This window comes from Malaclemys terrapin, chromosome 1 (assembly GCF_027887155.1).
Source record: "Malaclemys terrapin pileata isolate rMalTer1 chromosome 1, rMalTer1.hap1, whole genome shotgun sequence".
NCBI lineage: Eukaryota > Metazoa > Chordata > Testudines > Emydidae > Malaclemys > Malaclemys terrapin.
The window spans coordinates 101014406-101038067 of NC_071505.1; the positions used below are offsets into that span (position 1 = coordinate 101014406).

Consider the following 23662-nt stretch of genomic DNA (forward strand, 5'->3'; position numbering starts at 1 on the left):
AATCGACACTGCTGAGAACCACATTTATTTTTTTCTCATCAGCATTTTCATTTGTGGTGTATTAACCTGTCAGTTTTATATTTTATAAAATATATTATGCATTTTTGCTTTATAAATTCTTTCATTTTTACTTATTGTATTGTACCTTAATCAGGTTTCAGCTCATCTGCCTTACGTATGATGATTGATTTCTTCTGTGTGTTTAAACGGACAATGGAAAAAAGCCATAATTCAATCAGTAAAGAACCAAAATGAGTATGTGTGTTTGGAATGTAAACACATGTGCACATGAAGTTGCATGCATCACCCAGCGGTGCTGTAGCATGTGTATACACTCCTGCCCCTAGATCCAGCACTTTCCTAAAAGGAGGAGAGGCTGCAGGTATCACTGTCTTTACTGTTGTGCCATTCTTGATCCACCCTCCTAAGCCACCCAACCAGTTGCTCCTCCTCAGTAAGCAAAGAATATATGGAGCATTGTGTCAAAGTTGCTGACAATGCCATCCAGGGGAATCTTATCTGTTTGCTCTGAAAAAAAAAATTTTTTTTAAAGGCGAGAGCTTCTGTAATATACAACACAGTCCTAAAACATGTTATAGATGCTCAGAACTTGTTGAGCATCCGGGATCAGACCAGCCTCATGTTTGGCTGATTTTTTTTTTTTTTAACTTGATACCCCAGTTTCCTAATGACATTTGACTGAAAACTACCTGTTGCCTATAGCTGGGTGTCAAAATTAAGTGGATGTATGGAGGACTTTGATTCAACATAGCACACATTTTACACAATAAGGGACTTTGTAGAGATACACAAAACATGCAAAAGCAGTTAAAGAATATGATTAGTCTGGCTGTAACCACTAAGCCATTTTTGTTTTTTAATAGTAAAGCTCATTTGCATTTGGCACTTTTGGAAGGATTTCATAGACTATAGTCTGACATTACTGTCTTAGAGGAAAACCTGGTTTGATCTAATTATCAGCAAAGAACTGAAAGCAGACACTTCTAAATTTTCAAATAAGCACCATTGGGCTTTCTCTCCTGCTGCCCCAAACACTTGGTAGGAGCACCCTGTAAACATCTGTTAAGCTACTTCATTATCCTCCTTCATGCTCCTCCTCAAAACTCATTTGCAGTGATGTCCATAAAGATAACTTAGAACAGTTAGACTACTGTGTGTAAGACCACTGTCTACCACACTGACCAATACTGTCTCTTTTCCTTGTTCTCCCCCCATCTGTGTACATGTGTTGTATCTTGTCTTAAAGTTAGACTGTAAACCCTTTGGGGGAAACATTATCTTTCTGTTCTGTTTGTAGAGCACCTAGCACAATGGGGTTCTGGACTGTGACTGCAGTTTGTAGGCACTATGGTAATACAAATAAGTAATAATGGGATAAGTTTGTATTCCTAACTGTAGAACCCCAACTTCATTTTAAATATATATGCTTTTCCTGTAGCAATTCTCAAACACATTGTAGAAGCTACTGGAATGCTCAAATATTGCTGTTTATCAGAATTATTATTTTTATGACCTCAGTATGAAAATATTTCTTTGTTCTGATTAACAGATCTTTGATGGCCACTCAGATTACATTAATGATCTGGTGTTTGCCCCTAAAGACGGTCAGGATATTGCAAGTGTGAGTGATGATCACACCTGCAGGTATGTATTCTCTTCACAGTGCGATTGAAATCCTGGGCTGCCTTAGATGGCTTTAATGAGGAGGGAAGCTATCCCTTGATAGCAACTCCTATAGGCTTAGGCAAAGCAAGCCAAGCGCCTATCCTACTGTACCAGAGGCTGCCACAGCACTGCAGATGTAACAGCCAGAGATACTCTTTCTCTGTCCCCTGCAATGCGGCAGGCAGACATCAGGACTGCTGAGCAGCTGCAACAGGGAAGGGACAGTAGCTGCTCAGAATTCCTCGTGAGATGCAGAGGAAGTGATGGCAGGTTTATGAGGAGGCGGTGCCTTTACCTTTTCCCTTGAGTGACAGGACTGACTCAAACACTTATGTTTAAAAATCACAGGGGAAGACTCAGGAAACATATTTAATTAAAAATCAAATATGGTTAGAGAGTCAAGGGCCATAAGTCACCCCAAAACCACAGGTTGATGCCTCTGCGCTAATGGTTCAGTGATAAATAATGCAGTAGAGACTCTTCAAGGATACATGACAAGGAGTGCTGGCATAGAGCATTCTGCAAGGGAGAGGAAAGCTGAAGAAAATGGTGACCCTTGAATATTCCAAAGAGATGGGGAAGATGTCAGAACAGAGGTGATTTGTGTAGTTTAAGATGATTGTGTTTTGTGTTTTTTTAGTTATTGATATAACAATCACTCTTAAATAGATCAGTAGCCAAATAACACCCAAAATAACCCGTCCCCCTGATTTCTCCATTTAAGAGTAGGAGTGAATTTCCTGCTGCGCAGCCAGAAACAAATAAAATTAAAGCTAGATACGATATGTGATGTGTGTACTCTGGGACAGATCATCATTGCTCCAGTAACTTAAACTGAACTACATTGATTTACACCAGCTGAGGACTTGGCCTTTAGAACCCATGGTAAAAAGTTCAGACAAAATCAAAGCCACAGAGACATGCACATCCCTTTACCAAATGTTCAGTGTAACTTACATTGTTAAAATCAGCCATATTGGAAAAGCATTACTCTTTTAAATGACAAAGTAAGACACTTGTAGGGTTTATAAGCCTAGAATGGGAGTTGTAAACTTAAGAGGGGGGAGCCATATTATTCCTAATTGTATTTTGTTAAACAAGACCATTTAAACTTCTAGGCAATCCTTTTCTAAAGGAATTATTTTTTAAATATCTCACTTTTATGCACACTAGCTGGACTTTTTCTAATTTATCATTTTGGATGAGATTTTGGTCTGTCTTTTGGGGGGGAAATGAAGAGAAGATTTAATAAATAGAACCCAAAGGCTATGAGCTCCTTAATTCTGTGAGTAAGGAAGACATTTCATACAGTGGGCTACATGATGTTAAATTAATGCCCACTGGGAATTCAGAGGTATTACCTTGGTCACTAGAAGGGTCCTGTATTTTTTTTTCAAAACATACAACAAAAGTCTTTTAAAAATGATACTTTTAAGAGATACTAAGAGCATTCTCTTTTCAATCCATGTCCTTGGTTTCTTCATTAAAATAGACTAGTACTAAGTGTTTCTTCAGCAAAGAGTTGTTTAAATATTTCCATTAAATACAACGTATTTAGGGATGAAAGAAAGAACTGTTTAAACTGTAGTAATCCACTTGACACCAAAAGAATAAAATATAAGATTTTTTTAATGAAAGTATAACACCACCGAAATTTGAACTCAATAGCTGTGAAATATAAGACAGCCACTTTATCCATTGTACACTGTAAAGTCTGGCTAACAGCCATGGGAAGAAGTGGGATGTATTTGGCCACCTGAGAGTTCTCATATTTTTTCTATTCATGGGATAGAAACGTGGAGAATGACGATAACATTTTCATTTAAAAATTGAATATAGAGCTATACTCCAAAAATCAAGAGAGTGCAATCCACAGGTCTTACAAAGGCCTTCTAAAAATTAATAGAAATCATACTTAATTTGTTGTATGATTTGCCTCTTCAACAAAAATTCAACAGCTATTAGTTGCTCTAGGAATAGGGCATCTTTCGAAATGGTTATGCTATGCAATACTAGAGCAATTAGTACAAGAATACAAAAAGGATAAAGTTTCCGGTGTTTGGGGAGTTTGCTAGATTTCTCACTGTTAGGTCCTGTATAGATACGAACAGTGCTCTTCTTCCAACTTGCCTGTAGTTAATACAGTAATTATCAATATACAGCTTTCTGGACTTCATAGAGGTGTCTCTAGGTTTTTCCTATTTTCATTTCTACAATAGTGGATTTAATGCAGTTTTAAATGAGTAATATTATTACTATATCAGAAATTTTAATTCTGTGGAGATATAGAAATATTTTGTACACTAAAACTTTTTGCTATAATGCTGTCAGAATATCAGGGATGGGCCTGATCAGTTCTTGGATGAAGACCTCCAGTAAAAGTCTAGATTCTGCTTTGGTGATTCATTAGGTGGTACATTCCTTGTGAGTCCAGATTGAATAAGTCCTGTAGTTCAACAGTTCCCAAAGTGTAGCACTTGCTAGGAGTCCATGATGTAAGCACCCCCTTATTTCCAGCTGCAAAATTGAAATGAGAATAAGTACACTGATTTTCTATGAAAGCAGTTCCAGTAATGGTGTGTGGAGTCATGAACAAAAGGAGAGATGTCTAGAAGTCCATTTCTGTGTTTAAAAATAACTTCCTCTCCTAAACATCTGTACGTTACAGTTGATTCATTTCATTCCAGAAGTAGCTACGTTTCTGTGTGGATGAAATGATCCCTGAGAATAGTTTATCTATCAACTTACAGGGATGCTGTTGATTTTTAAAATCTCACTTGTTCTTTTTAACGGAAGATGTAGGTAAATAGGAGATCTTGGAGTTTGCAGGGAGATATTTTTTTGGATTTTTCAGTTTTACTTTGTGCATTTGGCAGTACGGTTTTCCTGTATATGTCAAGCAATTTCCCATGTACTTTGGGTGAGTGTTTTTTGTTTTGTTTTGTTTTTTCACAGAAGAAGAGAGAAAAATCTTTTTCAATTTTTCAAAAAAAAAAAAAATGTAATGGCAAAATCACAACAATTAACAGAGAGCCATAGAGGCAGGTGTCAGACCTGAAACAAATGTTAATCATAATTATTATATTAACCAAACTTTAAAAATCATTTCATTTCAGTGGTAAACCATGCAAATTAATGTGGAATATATCAGAACAAAGTAAAAGCACAGTAATTATGCACAACATTTTTTTTTGTATTATTTTATATCTCTTCAAAGAATACTCAAGTTTGGGCATTGATACACTTCCAACTGAGAGCCATATACTGTTGTTCTAATAAAAATTAAACTGCAAAATTTGATTTTGGATGTCATCTCACTGCTTGACTAGAGTCAGTTGGTTTTTCCTGCTCTATCAGTGGTTCTCAACCTATTTACCATTGTGGGCCGCATCCAATACTACCCTGAGAATGTCACATGGGCCACAGCTGCGTGCTGATTTGGGCTACGGGTTGAGAACCAAGCTGAAACTCAAGTATGTCAAAGAGTTCTGAATACACTGGTTAGCACCAATTTGCTGGGAAAGGATCTGAAAACCTGTTTGAACTCCCCCCGGGTAGCATCAGATCTCTTGTCGGCCAATGGCAGGCACCCCTTGTTAGAAGGGCTGCAGTTGGTCAGTAATGCTGTCTGTGTCATGTGTTAGGATTGGCTGTCACCATCCAAGGCTGGGGTCAGACACATAACCTTCCTACTCCAGCACACACAGCAGCACCCACCTACCCACCCTTATTTTTTATATCATGGCAAAAGATATGTATATTGCAGGCCCGTTCCCCCTTTTTTTTTTTGTATGTGTATGGTGCTTCTTTGTTGCTGCATCTCAGATAATTTCTCACTTCCATTCATTTTGGACTATTCATGCCAAGGTACAGGCTGTTTCATTGACATGGACTCTAGGAATTTATGTGGGTCACAATCAGGTTCAATCTTTATTTCTTTTTGTTTCACGTGACCACAAATTTTGCTTCTGCATCCTGGCAGCAAGGGTTAGATTAGCTGCTTGAATGGAGATATGTGGGAGAAGGATTGACATCAGGAAGGTGTGTTTCATTGTTAGAGATTGGATTTGCTGGAATGCCAAAATTTAGTGCAATGTTCAGTGGCTTCCCAGTGCAGTAGCTTGCCCAACACTATGAAACTTGGTAGATCTATTTGACCTTTGAACAGTTGGGTTGCTCAGTATTATAAAAACCAAAATGAAGGAAAGCCAGTGATGGCTCCGGACTGCTGTTCCTTTCCCTTGTCCTTCACTTTTGTTAAAACCATTGCCAGGACATGTTGTTCCTGGGTGTCATTTTGTTAATTCAATAAACATTTCAGACTCTTGGCCATAGTGTGCACAAAATTGCTGCCTGTCCTCATTTGTTCCTGCCTCCTGCAATGTTGAATATCTTTGTCACCACTCTTATTTAGTCTTTATAGCACATGTTCAAAATTATTCCTTTTTTTTTTCTTGCCAGAATAAAAAATTGAGCAGATTTTTATTGTACTCTGTATTATTTTATTCTTACCCTATTTATTCTGGCAGAACACCACCTCCAGTATCTGGAATGCATTGATACCTCTTTTTTTTATAATGCTACCAAAACATTTCTTCTTTAAGGACTGAGACTTTTCAAATCCAAGGTTTGTTGAGCTCATTCACCAAGATAGCTATTATGCATTGTAATGGGTTACAATGGAGAAGGAATTGGAATAAGATTAAAGATTGTGACATAATGAAAATATTTCCTGATTTTTGGATTCCATAGTCTTATATTCTGCCCATTTTTTGTTGTTGTTGTATGCATCCTAATATGTCCCCCAGATGTGATTCTGTTTAGCTTCTATTGCACTGCTATTTGTGGTCATTATGCAAGTTTAAGCCTGTCTCCTATGTACGGTATCTGATAATCCTGTAAAAGTAAAAGCAGTTTCTGAAACAAATCTTTGGAACTTAGTTGAATAAGCTTTAATTATGAAGCAACAGAGGGTCCTGTAGCACCTTTAAGACTAACAGAAGTATTGGGAGCATAAGCTTTCGGGGGTGAATGCCTACTTCATCAGACGCAACTTAATTATGAAGTTATTCAAAAAGAAACATTTCAGGTTAATTTTGTGCTATTAATGTAATACTAAGTAACCATTTTGTTTTTTTTAATGAAATGTGAAGTTTCCTGTGTGACATTGTTATGATTTATACTGAGGATCATGAAGTGGTAGTGAGAACTTTTATTCTATACTGTAAATTCCTTAAAAATGAAATCACCACATTTAATCTGAAAACTACCTCATGGACTTTTTTCAAAGGTCACTGGCAGAAACAAAGTTCAGTTTCTCAGTATGATCATCTTTCAAAAACAGTTTATTTAAAAGTTTTGAGGGATTTTTTTTAGTTCACATTCGGAAGGAAGTACATTAATATCTAAGGAGCTCAGATAGTATAGCCCTAGCCAATTTCTTGTTTTCTGATAAAAGAAAGCTAGTACTTTAAGGATTGCATCCTTGCAAAAGATTTTCTTCACAGAGTAACGATTGAGCCTTTTTAATCTGTAAAATAACTTACTGTATTTGTAGTCATGTCAGTCCCAGGATTTTAGAGAGACAAGGTGGGTGAGGGTAATAGCTTTTATTGGACCAACTTCTGTTGGTGAGAGAGACACGCTTTCAAGCCACATAGAGCTCATCTTCAGGTCTGGGAAAGATACTCTGAGCATCACAGCTAAATGGCCACGGCACTCCTACTGAAGGAATACCTGGACTCATAGAAACCATCCTAAGACCACTCACCACCAAAAAGATCAGCTTCCTCTGGACACAACTGACTTCCTCCACAAACTCTGCGACATTAACAGCCTGCTTCACCACCACAGACGTTCATTCCCTAAACACCAACATCCCTCAAAATGACAGTATAACTGCCTGCCTCAAATATTTACAAGACAATGGACAACCCTCAGATATTCACCCCAAGCTCATTGCCAAACTCATCAATTATATTCTCACCCATAACAATTTTACATTCAACAGCAAACATTTTGTCCAAACCGTGGGAACTAGGATGACTCCTCAATATGCCAACTTCTTCATGGGCCACCTTGAAGAATTTCTGGACAAATGCACCACACAGCCAATGATAAAGCTGAGATACATGAATGATATTTCATGGCTTAAACTCCCTCATAGATTTCCTGCCAACCACATATTCAGCAATTACCACCTCACCATTAAACTCTCTCTGGAACACTCCTACACTAACATCAGTTTCCTGGACATCACAATCCGCTTCAACAATGGAATCCTACAGACAGTCATATATAAGGCACCCACAGATCACCACACCTACCTTCATTGATCCAGTAACCACGCCAACCACACCAAGAAATCTGTTATCTACAGCCAGGTACTCAGACACCACATAATATGCTCTGAGGGGAATCCCCTCAACCTCTCCAAGCTCATCATCAGAAGCAAGCTTCCCCAAGACCGCACCAACTCAAAGCAGCACCAGACCTTGCCAGAACAACAGATGTAAAACCTGCAGACATATGAACAACATCCACCCCTACCCCCCCCAATACTCCTTTCAAGATCCATGGATCCTACATTATACCTATCACAACATTTGGAATACCTTATCTAGTGCACTAAATGCCCCAATGACAACTATGTGGGTGAAACCAGAAAATCACTACACCCTTGAATAAGCTCACACTATTTCACTACTAAATCTAATCACACTGCTAAATAAAGGCCTTTGCAGAATCCAGGGTTTCTCCATTTTTACTGATGAAGGAACTGTACACTCATAAAAGTATCTAAATTTTCAGTCTTAATGTTGCAGTAATATAGGCAGTTAAAATATTATGTTTTGTCTTCCTTGGGGAAGGTGACTGGCACGTGCATAGCACCTTTCATCTCTACAAATCTAAATGAGCTTTACAAATTACAGATTCAGGGATCGCTTTGCCCGTGATCAAAAGGTACCAAGCAACCTTTTAACAGCACACACCAGCAATTTTAGACAGAAAGTGGTGAATACTGTAGCAAACTGAAACTACAGAGGATTTTTTTGTTTATAAATAGTTACCCAGGTGGAATTTAACACTCCTCATGCTGCAAAAAATGACCTGGGACTTTTACAACCACAAGTGGTTAGGACCTCTGCTTAAATGAAGCATAAGATTCCACCTCCTGCAGCATTATACCCCTAACAAAAGGAAACTTTCAAGGCTTGATGCTCTGGATCCCATCAGGCCTCAGATCCAGGGTCCAAGAGAACAGTCTCGGCCCCTGGGGCTTCCAGTAGGTTGTAGCAACTGAAGGGTTCCAAGAAGCAACCCTGGTCAGGGCTGGATCAGGTTCCTGTGACTCCCTTAATCAAGCCCCCAAGGCTACACACGTCCAAGTCCATGGCCATGCAGTCAGACACAACTGCCTCAGTTCCAGAAGAGAGGTTGAGACAGTTCGGTCACCCTCACCAGTGCCATACCTCATGCCTCACAGATACCCAACCCTGACAGAACTCCTACACTTGCAAGACAAAGGGTTGGTTCCAACTTCCACTTCTGAATGTAGGAAGATGGAATTAATTGATTGTGTTCAAATCAGGGCCCTCAGCAACCTTCAGTTCCATCAGTCCTGGCACCAAAGAAAAAGAGGCATAGGGACAAAACAGCCCTCCTCCAAATCCATCAACATTACAGATAGTGATGCAGGAAATGCTGTCTGAAAAGGAAGACAACAAGGTAGCTCCCATCTTTGAGCTGGAGCATTTGGAAATGGACTATGAACCCGATTTATCACCCAATGAACATCTTGGGGGTAGCTTCAGCTTCCTGTCCTTCTGAGGATGATAAACTGTTCCATGATTTGGCGGATCATATGGTGTCCACTTTAAATCTTCCTGTAGTGCCTGTGAAAGAGATTTCTCACCCAATGTTTGGTATCCTTGAAGCTACTTTTAGGAGTAGAATATCCTTACTCATTTTGATACTTTGCTACAGCCGGCTAAATCCATGTGGACCATGCCTGCTTTTTCTTAATCTGCTTTATAGAAAAGCTGACCAGTTGTGTCAGATATCTTCTGAGGGGTTTTACTGTCTCCAAACCCACTCTAACCCTAATTTACTGGTGGAGGCAGCTGCCAGTTAAGGGGCACAATCTGGACAACCACACTCCACCTCAGCCAACAAGGAGTGGAAAAGGATTGGTTTATTGGGGAGAAAGGTGTTCTCCACATCATACCTCAATACTTGGGTGGTGAATTGTCAAGCAGTTGTGGCCCGCTACCAATTCCACTTATGAGAACAGATTACATTATTTTTACAAGACTCACCTGATGACGGAAGGTTGGCAAATGCCAATTTAATGGAGGGCCAAAACGTAGCTAAGCACTCCTTCAGGGCCTCTTTTGATGCTTCAGACTCTGCTGCCAGAGCATTGGCGTCTGCTGTGACCATTAGGAGTCATGCATAGCTTTGTTTATCCTCTCTAGTTCTGGATGCTAAGAGTAACCTGGAGGATCTCTACTTTTGAAGGGGAGGATCTTTTCAGTGAAAAGACAGACAAACTGCTGGAAAAACTAAATGACGCAAGATCGACAGCCCACTCTTTGGGTTTGATAGACTCTGTTAGGACAAAGCCCTCTACACCTTCTTTCCAGTACCAAAGAGAGTCCCACGCCCAGCCTCTCTCATTCTTTTTTCAAATGAGAGATGTCAACAATACCAGCAGCCTTCCAGAATCAACATAGAAAGAGGCATTTCAAAATGAGATCTAGATCTAAACAATCTGCTTCCTCTTCTTCGTTGTGGAACAAGAAGTCTCAATTTTGACAAGACAATTGAGAGTCAAGAACCAATCAATCAAGATCAATCTATCCCCCCTTTTTGGAGACAGGTTAGTCCACTTTATCAATGCATGGCAGCAAATTACATCAGAACAATATATGCTAGAGATTGTAGAAAGGGGCTATGCCACACAATTTGGAAAAGTTGCTTCCCCTTCCCTCCTCCCGCTCTTCCAATTCCTCTTACCCTCCCCTCTTCAGGGATCCCATTCATGAGACTATTCCTCTTGCGGAAGTAGACAAGTTACTTCTGATAGCAGTCAATGAGGTCCCCATATGCCTGAGGGGTGGGTCAGGGCTTTTACTCACGTTACTTCCTGGTACAGAAAAAGTATGGAGGGCTGTTCATCCAATACTAGACTTAAGGGATCTGAACATGTACATTCGGAAGCTTATGTTCCATATATTGACTTTAGCCTCCGTAATCCCTTTGCTGTTGGTCATGGATTGGTTCACGACTTTTAATTTAAAGGATGCATATTTTCATATATTGGTTTGTCACAATCCTCACAAGTACCTTCAGTTCATGCAGGCTGAGCACCATTTCCAGTACAAGATGCTCCCATTTGGCCTCGCCACAGCATTCAGAGTTTTTACAAAGTGCCTTTCCGTGATAGTAGTGCACCTAAAGAATTGTGGTATTTTTGTTTACGTGTACTTGGACAATTGGCTACTGTATATGATGACCTGATACACCATATTACCTTGACAGTCTATTTTTGGACCTCAAACTCCTTCTCAATTACCCTAAGTCAATTCTACTCCTACTCAAAGGATTCCCTTCGTGGGCTCGATACTGGGGTCTGTGGAACAGAGAGCCTTACTACCAGAGCAAAGATTTCTCAAGAGGAGCCAGGATTCATTAAAAATTCAATAGTGTTCTACTCGGAGTAAAATTATTTTTGGGTCTCAGGGTCTATGGCAGCTGCTACTTAATGTGACTCCATTTGCGCATCTAAGAACGAGACCTATACAGCGCTGGATGTCTCAGGTCTACAGGCTAAGTTGGGACAAGCTTCCTGGGTGGATCACCATGCCTCAGAACATCAGTCTCTCTAGAATGGTGGTCAGTCAAAGTGAATGCTCAGAGGTGTACAGTTCAATCCCCCAGATCCATCTCTGATGGTAACTTTGGATGCATTGAACATGGATTGAGGTACTGTGACGGGCTGGACTAGTCCCGGAGGCCTCCGCCTCACCCCGCCCCAGAAAAGAGCAAAGGAGAAGTCCTTCAGGCAGCCTAGAGGGGGAAGCAGTCAATCAGAGGGGCTGCTGGAGTGGCCAATCAGAGGCCAGGAGGGCAATATAAAAAAGAGCAACAGAGACAGAGCAGTCAGTTGCTGCCTGGAGCTGGAAAAGAGAGGACCATGTTCCTGACTGGCTGAAAGAAGTGCAGGCAGGGTTGAGCCCAGGGAAGGCTACTGAAGACCGGGAGAGCCAAGAAGGAGCTCGAGCTGGCTACAAGGATCGAGCAAGGACCGAGCCCAGAACCTAGCCAGATCAAGTGAGGGTACCACCATGGGCCCTGTTGGTCTGGTTAAAGACTGACCCCAGGGAGGGCTGCTGAAAAGGATGTACCCATGGGAGAGTACCTCGATGGGCCCCATTGGACAGTTATAGAGGGCAATGTCTCCAGAGAGGAAGTCTTGGTGGAAGGTAAAAATTGTATACCCTGGAAGGTGTTTGTTCTGTTCCACCTACAGACAATGTGTGTGACTCAGCCCTTCAGCTGAGTCACTGAAGACCCACCAAAGAAACCATTGGCCAGGGGGCAGGAAGAGGGACAGGGGGGAGGATGCGCACAAGAGGTGGGTGCCACCCCGTTCCAAGAACTAAGGGCATGTCTACACTTACCTCCGGAGCAATCGATCAAGTGGGGGTCGATTTATCGCGTCTAGTGAAGACGCGATAAATCGACCCCCGACCACTCTCCCGTCAACTCCAGTACTCACCGGAGCAAGAAGGGTAGGCAGAGTCTACAAGGGAGCGGCAGCAGTCGACGTACTGCAGTAAAGACACCGCAGTAAGTAGCTCTAAGTACGTCTACTTCAGCTACGCAATTTTCGTAGCTCAAGTTGCGTAACTTAGACTGACTTAGCTCACCACCACCTCGCCCAGTGTAGACCAGGTCTAAGAAACAACAGGCTCACACTTGAACATAAGGGGGCACTCACGAGAGGCGGGTGTCAACTCCATTACAGAGACGCATCTGAATCATTTGACAGTTCGAGGGCCTGGTCTTAACAGGAAAGAAGCTGCACATCAGTGTGTTGGAATTGAGAGCTGTTCTTCTGGACCTCAGGTTTTTCCTCCCTCACCTATGGGGGAAGGTTGTGCAGGTGGCGACTCAAATACATTGGTGATTTATTACATCAGCAAGCAGGGGAATGCTCACTCTGCACTCCTGTGTGCAGAGGCAATAAGTCTATGGGATTGGTGTATCCTTTATGACATTTATACTGTGGCCCTGCATCTGACAATGTAGTCACAGATCATCTCAGTAGAGACAGCTCTCAGATCCACAAATGGTCCTTAAGGGATCAGGTGGTTCAGACCATATTCTCCAGCTGTGGTCGATCAAATGTGGACCTGTTTGCAACAAAGTCCAACAAAAAGTGTTGCCTCTTCCACTGTAAAGCAGGCAGGAATGGACTGTCCCTGTCGGATGCTTTCTTTCTGCACTGGGGAAGCAGTTTGATGTATGCCTTCTCCTACCCCCCTTCCATTGCTCCAGAAGGTAATGAAAAACATACATCAGGACAGGGCAAGGATGATTCTCATTGCCTTGACTTGACCATGTCACCAGTGGTTTACCATTCTCCTTCAACCATCTGATGGAGCCTTTACGCATCTTTCTTTGTCTCCAGATCTACTGTCTTAGCAGGAGGGCAAAATCTTTCACCCAAACTCAGTCTCTTCACCTGACGGCATGGGTGATCAGATTTTGACTCTATCTGCTCTTGAGCAGACAAGTTCTTCATCTGTGCAGTCAGTCTACACTAACTAACTAAGGGTAGGTCCACACTACCCGCCCGATTCGGCGGCTAGAGATCGATCTTCTGGGATCGATTTATAGCGTCATATCTGGAAGTGATAAATCAATCCCAGAAGTGCTCCCCCGTCGACTGCAGAACTCCTGCTCGCCGAGAGGAGGAAGCGCTGTCGACGGGGGAGCTTGCCTGCGCCGCGTGGACCCGCAGTAAGTAAACTTAGTTCGCTCTAGGAAACGTTGACTTCAGCTACGCTGTTCTTGTAGCTGAAGTTGCGTTTCCTAGATCGATTCCCCCGCCCCAGTGTGGACCAGCCCTAAGAAAACAGCCCTCTAGAAGCTTTGACCATTTTAAAGTGGACCAGATTTCAGGTATGGATGAAAGGAAAACCTGCTTCCCCTGTATCTACTTCCATTCCTTGTATTCTGGAATGCTTAACCCCGAGACAGTAAGTACATTATCTAATTTATCATTAGAAGTTCATTAGCATTCATCTCCAGTATCATACGTTAGTTGATGGTAGATCGCTGTTTGCTCATTGTTCAATCAATAGGTTGAAAGGTTTATCAAATGTGTATCCCCCTGTTAGAGATTCTGTCCCTTGGGATCTCAATTTGGTTTTGGCCAGGCTGGTGAAACCACCCTTCGAACCCTTCACTGAGTATTCTTGTTGTCATTTATGTATCAAAATGGATTTCATTATTGCCATCATGTCAGCCAGGAGAGTGAGTGAATTGAATGCCTTTATGGTTGATCCACCTTTCATGTCTTTTCATAAAGGACAGGGTAGTTCTCAGATCTGATACCAGGTTCTTACCTAAGGTGAAGTCTGATTTTTTTTATATATATTTTTTTTTTCACATCAACCAGACAATTAATTTGCCACGTTTTTTCCCTAGCTTCACTCTAATAAGGGGATATCTGTCCTACACATTCTGGATGCCAGAAGACCTCTCACATACAGTTTAGTGAGAACTAAAGGTTTTTATACATGGTCTAGAGGATTGTGTCTTATGCTAAATGTCCCATGGATTTTATGGTTTCTTCTCAGACTCTCTCTTGATGATTAATCTATTGCTGGACTTACACATGACTTGCTTTGATTCAACCACATTCCACAAGAGCTATGGCTACTTCCTTCACTTTCCTTAGGCAGGTGCCATTCGCTGACACTTGCAGACCTGCAACTTTGACGTTGATTCATACTTTCACTAAACACTATGTTTTGGACTTTGGTCTTTAGGTGCTTCAGTCTCCATTCAATTAGGATTCTGTTCTGGGTTCCACATTAGTTTCAGCACTGCTTATTAGTCCATCCCATAAGTGGGAATATGCAGATCCACTTAAAGAAGAAATAAAGATTATTTACCTGTAACTGGAGTTCTTCAAGATGTGTCTGCATATTCACACTTCCCATCTATCTTCTCTTTTCTATCAGAGTGCTTGTTCTGTGTCTCTGGCTTTTTGGTGGAAGAAACTAAGGTGGTGAGTGCCCTCTGCCCCCTATATAGCCTCACTCTCAGGCCCTCAGAATGTTGGTGACACTGAGGGGAGGGGCAGGGGGCACAAGAGCACTCTAGCTGACATTGGTCATTGTACCTGTGGAGACAGGTCAAAACACATCAACTCAGAGCAGCACCAGACCCTGCCAGAACAGATGCAAAACCTGCAGACATATCTCCACTGCTACAATGATCAACATTTCCCCACCCCCCCCCCACAACACACCTTTCAGGATCCATGGGTCCTTCACATCCCTATCACAACATGCGGTATACGTCACCCAGTGCACTAAATGCCCTAATAATAACAGTGTGGGTGAAATGAGACAATCACTAGGCTGTCCAATAAACTCTGACAGAAAACATGATAAAAGACTAAAACACTATATCACCTGTGGGTGAACGCTTCTCCCCCCCTTCCCCCCCCCCACCCCACAAAGCAATCACTCCATATCTGACCTTTCAGTCCTCGTCTTCAAAGGAAACCTGCACAACATCTTCAAAAGATGAGCCTGAGTGCTTAAATATATAACTTTTCTAGATATTAAAAATCATGGACTGAATAGACACACGGAGTTTATGGCTTATTACAATAATCTGTAACACACTTAACTCCTTCTCCAGTCCACCCCACCCCACCCCACCCCGCTTGGTTTTTGTCTCCCCCTCTCCTCCATCCTCCAACAGACCACTACACGTTTAATAGTCCCTGGAAATGTATTAACTACTTAAACTAAACAATCTGTTCCACCTTGTATTTAGCTGTGACAGTGCATTTCCCAGACCTGAAGAGCTCTATGTAAGCTCAAAAGCTTGTCTCTCTCACCGACACAAGTTGGTCCAATAAAAGATATTACCTCACCCACCTAGTTTCTCTAGGATAAGATACAAAATCAAAGACAAAATTATTGAATGCTATAAAAAGACTTGTACAAAAGAGGGGAAAAGATCAGGAGCTGTGGAGAAAACAGTAAAGGGAGAGCAAAATTTCTGCCAATTTGGTTGTGATAACTGATTGACTGACTGCAATCCAGTTTGGCCAAAGCTTTGATTTTTACATGTTTGTTACGCTCATTACTGAACCACAGAGAACTAGTAAATGAGTACATAATCAAATACATACGTAATTGTAAATAGTCATAAATAACCTTGTCCCAATCTTTTTAGTCAAAAGGAACTGTTCTGGTACATGCTGCCTATCTGAGGGTAAATCCTCTCACTAAGTGAGATGGCCCCTATTGTTATGCAGAAAAGAAATGGGCAGAAAAGATGGCCATATTGTTCTCCCATAGGACTCATGAAAGATAACGTGCCTAATCCTTCCATTTCAACATAGAATAAACCAGATACAAGCACAGCACTTTGCTGTTTACAGAGTAAAGGAGAGAGCATAAATTTGTCTCCACACCTAATAACCTCATTCACAGCTGGGAAGAAGACACGATGGCATGCTCCCTTAGCCAAAATGATTCACCATCCTCAGTTATATCGTAATTCTCTCCCACACAGTAAATACACATGAAAAGTGTTGATTTGACTTGGAATATCTACAAGGCACAATTTCTGGCAGTGGAAGAAAGTACTGTACATTTCTAAATTACCTAATCAAGCAGATATTCCATTTTGTAAAAACACTTGTTAGTTTTTTAAATAAAGACACTGATCCCTCAGGATTGGAAACCCTATGATTTCTACAGGGAAAACAAATATTTGATCTGCTGTGGTTTGGTATAGGAAGCTAACATTGTTCACTAAATGTGTTTACTTTACTTCATATCTATTTTGTCTAGACTTGTGATGCATTATTTGAGAGTGTGTTGAAATCTCTTACATTTAAAATATTAAGCACCCTGGAAGTCAGTGAAAGTTCCCCTAGAATAAACAATAAAAGTGTGTAACTACTCAACTCTAAAGACTATATAGAGCATTTTATTTAAAACCTTATGAACTGCCATATTTCTATAGCCTTATGCATATGTAAAGAATATACATATCCACACAGTACGAACTTACTGTTTTAATGAGTATAGTTTACAATGTGATGTCACCCCTGTATAATTGAACTATTTATTTTGAAGAAAAAGAGTTTTTGCTGGGGCAGGAGCTTTAGATATCACCCTGTATTGTGAAAGCATCATCCGTGTTTCATATACAGTAGAACCTCACAGTTACGAACACCTTGGGAATGGAGGTTTTTCATACCTCTGAAATATTTGTAATCCTGAACAAAATGTTATGATTGTTCTTAAAGATTTTCATAGATTCATAGACTCTAGGACTGGAAGGGACCTCGAGAGGTCATAGAGTCCAGTCCCCTGCCCTCATGGCCGGACCAAATACTGTCTAGACCATCCCTGATAGACATTATCTTTCAAAAGTTTACAACTGAACATTGACTTAATACAGCTTTGAAACTTTATGTGCAGAAGAAAAATGCTGCTTTCCCTTTATTTTTTTAGTAGTTTATGTTTAACAGAGTAATGTACTGTATTTGCTTTTGGGAGGGGAGGGGGTGTCTCTGCTGCTGCCTGATTGCATACTTTTGATTCCAAATGAGGTGTGTGGTTGACTGGTCAGTTGGTAACTCTGGTATTCATAACTCTGAGGTTCTACTGTATAGCACTATAGGGTTATTGCATGGAGTGGCTCCCAAATGATGGTTCAGGGTGGGTGAGGGTCAAGTGGGCTACTGATGATAAGATAACGCTTCTTTGTTTCCATCCTCTAGTTAATTATGGAGGGAGAATGCTTGAATATAGGAAGAGAAATTAATAATGTACTACCTTTGTGTCTCCTAAAAAATTCATTTTGACATCTGGGTCTCACCCATTGAAGTACTCAACACTCACAACTCCCTTCAACTTGAGTGAGATTTTTAGGTGTTTAATACCTCTCAGTATCAGGCCTTCTGTTAGATACCTTTGTGTTCAAAAGATGGCGTATAGATACCAGGTCTCATCTGGTTCTGTCCACCTCTCTGTCAGCAGGCTAAGGCTGGAAATTAATGTTTTTACAAACAGCAGTAAATACTTTTTTTTTTTCTTTTTTATTAGGGTTTGGGACTTGGAAGGAAATCAAAAGGCTTATTTTGTTCTACGGTCCCCTGGAATGAGTGTGTGCTGGCATCCTGAGGAGGCTTTTAAGGTTGTACTTTGCAGCTTATTTTTCTTAAACCAGTATGTAAATGTGTGTTGCTTTTCTAAACTATAAAATTCTGAAGCTATAGTATGACTGGAGTTCGCTGTAGAAGTACATTCTGTGTTTTTCTTCATTATCAGCAGATTCTATAATTTCACTGGTTCTTCTTCAAGTAGTGGCCCTTTGGGTGCTCCACTGTAAGTGTCTCTGTGTCCTTGCGATGCTGATCGGAGAACTTTGGTAGCAGTCTCCGTCTGGACCGGTGGAAGCTTCCTAAAAGTGGGGGGCCACCGGCACGCAAACTGTGGCCCTGCCCCCTCATGCCGCCCCTTCACTCCAAGACCCTGCCCTTGCACTGCCCCTTTTCCCTGAGGCTCCAACCCATGCTCGCTCTTCTCCACCCCCACCCCCCTTGCTTGCCCTTAAAACTGGTAAAAAACCAATGGGGCCATAGCCACCGGCCCTCCCTGTTCCGGCACCTCTGGTGTCCGTTCAGCCTGCGCATGCATCGCTCCCTGCCTACCACAACGCTGGCTAGAGTGCACAGGCGACCCCTCCTCAGTTCCTTCTCAACAGCTCCTGGCTAGAGATGGAGCTATAGCTGTCCATTCCTGGATTGTTAACTCACTTAAAATTGCTAATTGTAGCTTCTTTTAAAGCCTCTTTTTCTTTATTTGCTTCATTTACATTTTATTTTGGCCATTGCCTTTTTAAAAAAAAAAAGAAAGAAAGAAAAGAAGAGGACTTTGTCTTCTGCTAACCGCTGTTGGGAGGTCCCCACTGGACAAGAGTGTGCCCAGCTCCCCAGGCTTCAAAAATTGCCTTAGTTGTAAGGAATCTATCATCAGTGACTGACAGACGCTCGCAGTGCGTTCACTGCTTGGGAGAGAAACACATACCACAGAAGTGTGGCTTTTGTCAACAACTGAAGTCCAGATTCAGGAAAGACAGAGAACTGAGGCTCAAACTCCTACTCATGAAGTCAGCCCTTCAACCTCTGGAGGCTCAGCAGGAGCCCTTACCACAACCCTCTACTTCGAAGGGAGGTGAGCCCAGGGAGACACCTGCGAGCTACTCACATAAATCTTCTAAGAAAAGAGCATAATCTAGTGATACTTTCAGTAGCGGTTGTCCCTTTTGTGGTAGTGTAGATAAATAGCCTGGGATTTTAATTAATTTTGATTTCTCAGCACACCTTCCACATTCTCTTCCACATTTGGGAAGAAGTTCAGATCTCCTATCTGAGGTCTCTTTTTAATGGAGCACAAAATCCACCAAGTGGCTGTCACAGCATTCCATTCTCCATTGGAAGGTTTCTAAGTATTTGCTCATGCTGCAACTTCCAGATTCATCATTCCCAAATGTCAGAGAGAGAATGCCAACTTGGGATTTGAACTTAGTTCTTAATTCTCTTATGAAACTTCCCTTTGAGCCACTAACTACTTGTTTGCTTTTAAAACTTTCCATGGAAACCATCTTTCTAGTGGCAGTTACCTCTGCTCAAAGAGTGTGTGAATTAGGGGCTGTGATGGCTGACCTGCCTTATACTGTCTTTGAGGTAAAGGTATACCTCGGACCACATCAATTCGTCCTACCAAAGTCGTTTCTGACTTCCATATCAATTAGACTGTTCATCATTGGACAGTTTTCCACCTTAAACCCCATCAGAATAAGGAGGAGGATGCCCTTCATGCTCTTGACATTAGGAGAGTGCATATATTGGATGGTACTAAATCTTTTAGAGTCTCTCTGAGATGAACTGTGTCTGTCAAAGAGCTAGCAGAATGCCAGTGTCCACCCAGAGATTTTCTAGTGGGTTTCCAGCAGCTGGAACCCATACAGCATCCTCTCCTGTTATGGAGCTGATAATGTTCCTTGCCCATCTAAGGTAATAGCTCATTCTATCAGATCTCAGTCTACATCAGTTCCCCTATTAAAAGGTGTTCCTATAGTGGAAAGCTGCTACGTGAGTCTTCGTTCACACCGTCTTGAGACACTATGCCTTAGTGCATGCCTGTAGACCAGATGCTGCCTTCAGTTCTGCAATCAGTTGTAGGCCAGATTCTGAAGTTCCTACCTCCTTTGGAGAGTACTGCTTGAGAGTCACCTGAAGTGGAGCACCCATAGGGGCTCTATTGAAAGAAGGAAAGATTACCTACCCTTGTGCACTAAATGGAGTTCTTTGAGATGTGTCCCCCTATGGATGCTCCACTACCTGCCCTTTGTTCCCCTTTGCTTCAGAGTCTCATCTTTATGAGGCTTTTGCAGTAGAGATGGAACTGTGCAGGTCGTCCACCACAGCCCTGTAATCCCTTGGCATGGGTCACAAGGGTTTCTAGAACACATGTGTGAACCAGACAAGCACTGCTGTTGAAAATCTTCAATCAAAGATGCATGCGCACCTCAATTGGAACATCCACAGAGATGTACATCTTGAAGAACTCCAGTTACTGTACAAGGTAAGTAACCTCTGCTTTCTGAGCTCTGATAACATTTCTCTTATGTTCAGCCTCAGTTCCCACATAGAATGACTTTGGTATTCCCTGATCATTATGAAGCAGATCACAGCTTTATAATTCAAATCACTGTATTATTATTATTATTATTATTTATAGGGCAGTTGATTAATTGCAGGTAACTCATGCAATTAACTAAAAAAAATTAATTGCGATTAAAAAAATTGTGTTTCATTGCATTGTTAAATAATAGAATACCAATTGAAATTTATTAAATATTTTTGGATGTTTTTCTACATTTTCCAATGTATTGATTTTAATTACAACACAGAATACAAAGTGTACAGTGCTCACTTTATAAGATTTTTTTATTACAAATATTTGTAAAAATGATAAAAGAAATAATACCTCTACACCGATATAACGCTGTCCTCGGGAGCCAAAAAATCTTACCGCTTTATAGGTGAAACCATGTTATATCGAACTTGCTTTGATCCACCGGAGTGTGCAGCGCCGCCCCCCCCCCCCCCTCCCGGAGCTCTGCTTTACCGCATTACATCCGAATTCGTGTTAATTCGGATCACGTTATATCGGGGTAGAGGTGTATTTTTCAATTCACTTCATACAAGTGCTGTAGTGCAATCTCTTTATCATGAAAGTGCAATTTACAAATGTAGATTTTTTTTTTTTTTTTTGTTTTGTTACATAAATGCACTCAAAAACAAAACAATGTAAAACTTTAGAGCTAGAAGTCCATTCAGTCCTACTTCTTGTTCAGCCAATCGCTAAGACAAACAAGTTTGTTACATTTACAGGAGATAATGCTGCCCACTTCTTGTTTACAATATCCCTTGAAAGTGAGAACAAGCGTTCGCATGGCATTTTTGTAGCTGGCATTGCAAGATATTTACATGCCAGATATGCTAAACATTTGTATGCCCCTTCATGCTTCAGCCGCCATTCCACATGATTAAACTGTTGCTGTGCGTACATGGAAAAGCCTATAGTGCATCATGTGTAGCATGTGAATTGATAGATGTCAGTTATTTATATTAACTGACATATTTTCTCCAATACCCACTCATCTCAGAAAATTAAATACCAGTGGCTGGGTTGTCATTTTGTTTTAATTGTTGCCAGAATGTTAACATACATGACCACTTTCACCCCCAAAAAGCTGGGTGTCACACCTTCCATTCCTGTTAATGCTTTGTTGCAGGAGCACTTGGTTTGATGTGCAGTAATAAAGATTTAAATTATGGCCAAAATTACAAAGAATGCAGTTTACAAACGTTTGAGTAAAATCCATGTGTTGCTTTCTTTTGCAGTTGATGGTAGCAGAGAAGAATGGAACAATACGATTCTACGATCTCATTACCCAGCAGGCCATTCTGTCTCTCCAGTCTGAACAAATGCCATTGATGTCCGCACATTGGTGTTTAAGAAACACCCTTAAAATTGGAGCAGTTGCTGGAAATGATTGGTTAATCTGGGATATTACTCGCTCCAGGTATCATTGTCAAGCTGGGGAAGACTTACCCATACCATCTCTTCCATTTGCATGATTAGGGATGATATTTTTGATAATGTTTTATTTAGCTAAGTAGAACTTCATTATAGTTATAGCCAGTGCTTTTAAATAGTGTATAATGCATTATTTGTTTCTTCATCTAAATTTCTGTTACAATTGAAATGTTGGTGGAATTGAATTTAGACTAGTGCCTTTTGATGAGTTGGGGGAGAAAGTAGGGGTTTAGAAAGGATTAAGAGAGTTTCCTCAGGATTCCCCTCCCCCATCCTCCTCCGCTTCTTTTCCCTCCCTTTTCCCCGATATGTTTTATCTTTCTTTCCTTTCTTTTTCCAACAGAGACTCAGCATCTGGCCTACCCATTCTTTCAGCTGAGTAGAGTGTGACCTAACTGGGCCTGTCTAATCTCAAGAATGATATAAGCTTCCCCTCCCCAGCCATCCAGTCCATTCACATGTTACACTATTTTTTAAACATATATTTTACTATAAGTGTTAGGACTGTAGCGACTTCTGATGATTGTACCAAAAACAAAGTTCTTTTACACAATTAAAATTCTGAAAATAGAGAATAAATGGAAAACGTATGTTTAAGATTTAGAAGATGACAATTCCTTTTGAACTTCTATGTGAAAATTGAACTTTATGGGCCAAATCATGCCATCCTCATTCAGGATGGTGAGCGTTTACTTCGTTAAGCATATTCATTGACTTCAGTGAGACTACTTGTGCAAGTAAAGCCCTGGTCAGTTAAATGGGACTACTTACAGGTCACAAAGTTAAACGTATGAATTCGTCTTTGCAGAATCCGGGCCCAAGTTGTTAAGGTTCAGGAGTGTGCTGTGCCTTTGAACTTTCTAGTGGTACCTCTTTAAAATGATAGGCCCACACCTACACTTTTAGAGTAAAACGCCACAATTTGCCCCACTTTTAGACTCGATCACCGGTCTTGTTCATCCATTACATTCTCTCACCAGAACCAACTGGCTTTGGCCTCTGCTATCAACTTCTCTCCAGGAGCTGTAACCAGCTGGTAAACACAGTGACAGAGAAGAGCTCCTTCAAAACCAAGTAGTATTTATTCATCCATAGAATATGACAAGCAGAGAGAAAAGGGTTAAATCAACAAATGCCTAAGCACATATTGTCTTGCATAAATATAACATTTGCTTCACGCAAGTTGGTAGGCCTTGGGTTCTCCGCCTCCCGCCCATTCTCCTGGGTACCATGTTACAGTCTTCTTTTCTTCAGATCCTCAGTCTCCCCAGAGGCTCAGCTTTTAAACAAAGAACTTGAAAGCGGTTACGAGCTCTCATTTTAGTTTGTGTGGTCTCCTTAGATTCAATTGATTTTTTTTTTTTTTTTTTTTTAAGACACATTAGATTTTCTTCCCCTAATAGTATCACTACAGGGCATAATTACAGCCCTTCGCGGGATGCCAGCATTCTTTCACTCCCTTTAGTCAATCTTTTGCACTCCACCTTTTATCAAACTGCCCTCTACCAACACAACCAACTACTCCATGAAACCAT

At 41.1% G+C, this 23662-nt stretch overlaps 1 protein-coding gene across 3 annotated transcripts in view; it reads left to right on the plus strand.

Annotated features, from left to right (window-relative positions):
- NUP37 (nucleoporin 37) overlaps window positions 1–23662 on the plus strand; it is a 41700-nt gene that overhangs the window by 8813 nt on the left and 9225 nt on the right. For all 3 annotated transcript variants that reach the window (XM_054033322.1, XM_054033330.1, XM_054033337.1), the window contains 3 exons: window positions 1571–1665; window positions 18063–18153; window positions 21932–22113. In XM_054033322.1, coding sequence (XP_053889297.1) covers window positions 1571–1665; window positions 18063–18153; window positions 21932–22113 — 368 coding nt within the window. The remainder of the gene's footprint in view (window positions 1–1570; window positions 1666–18062; window positions 18154–21931; window positions 22114–23662) is intronic.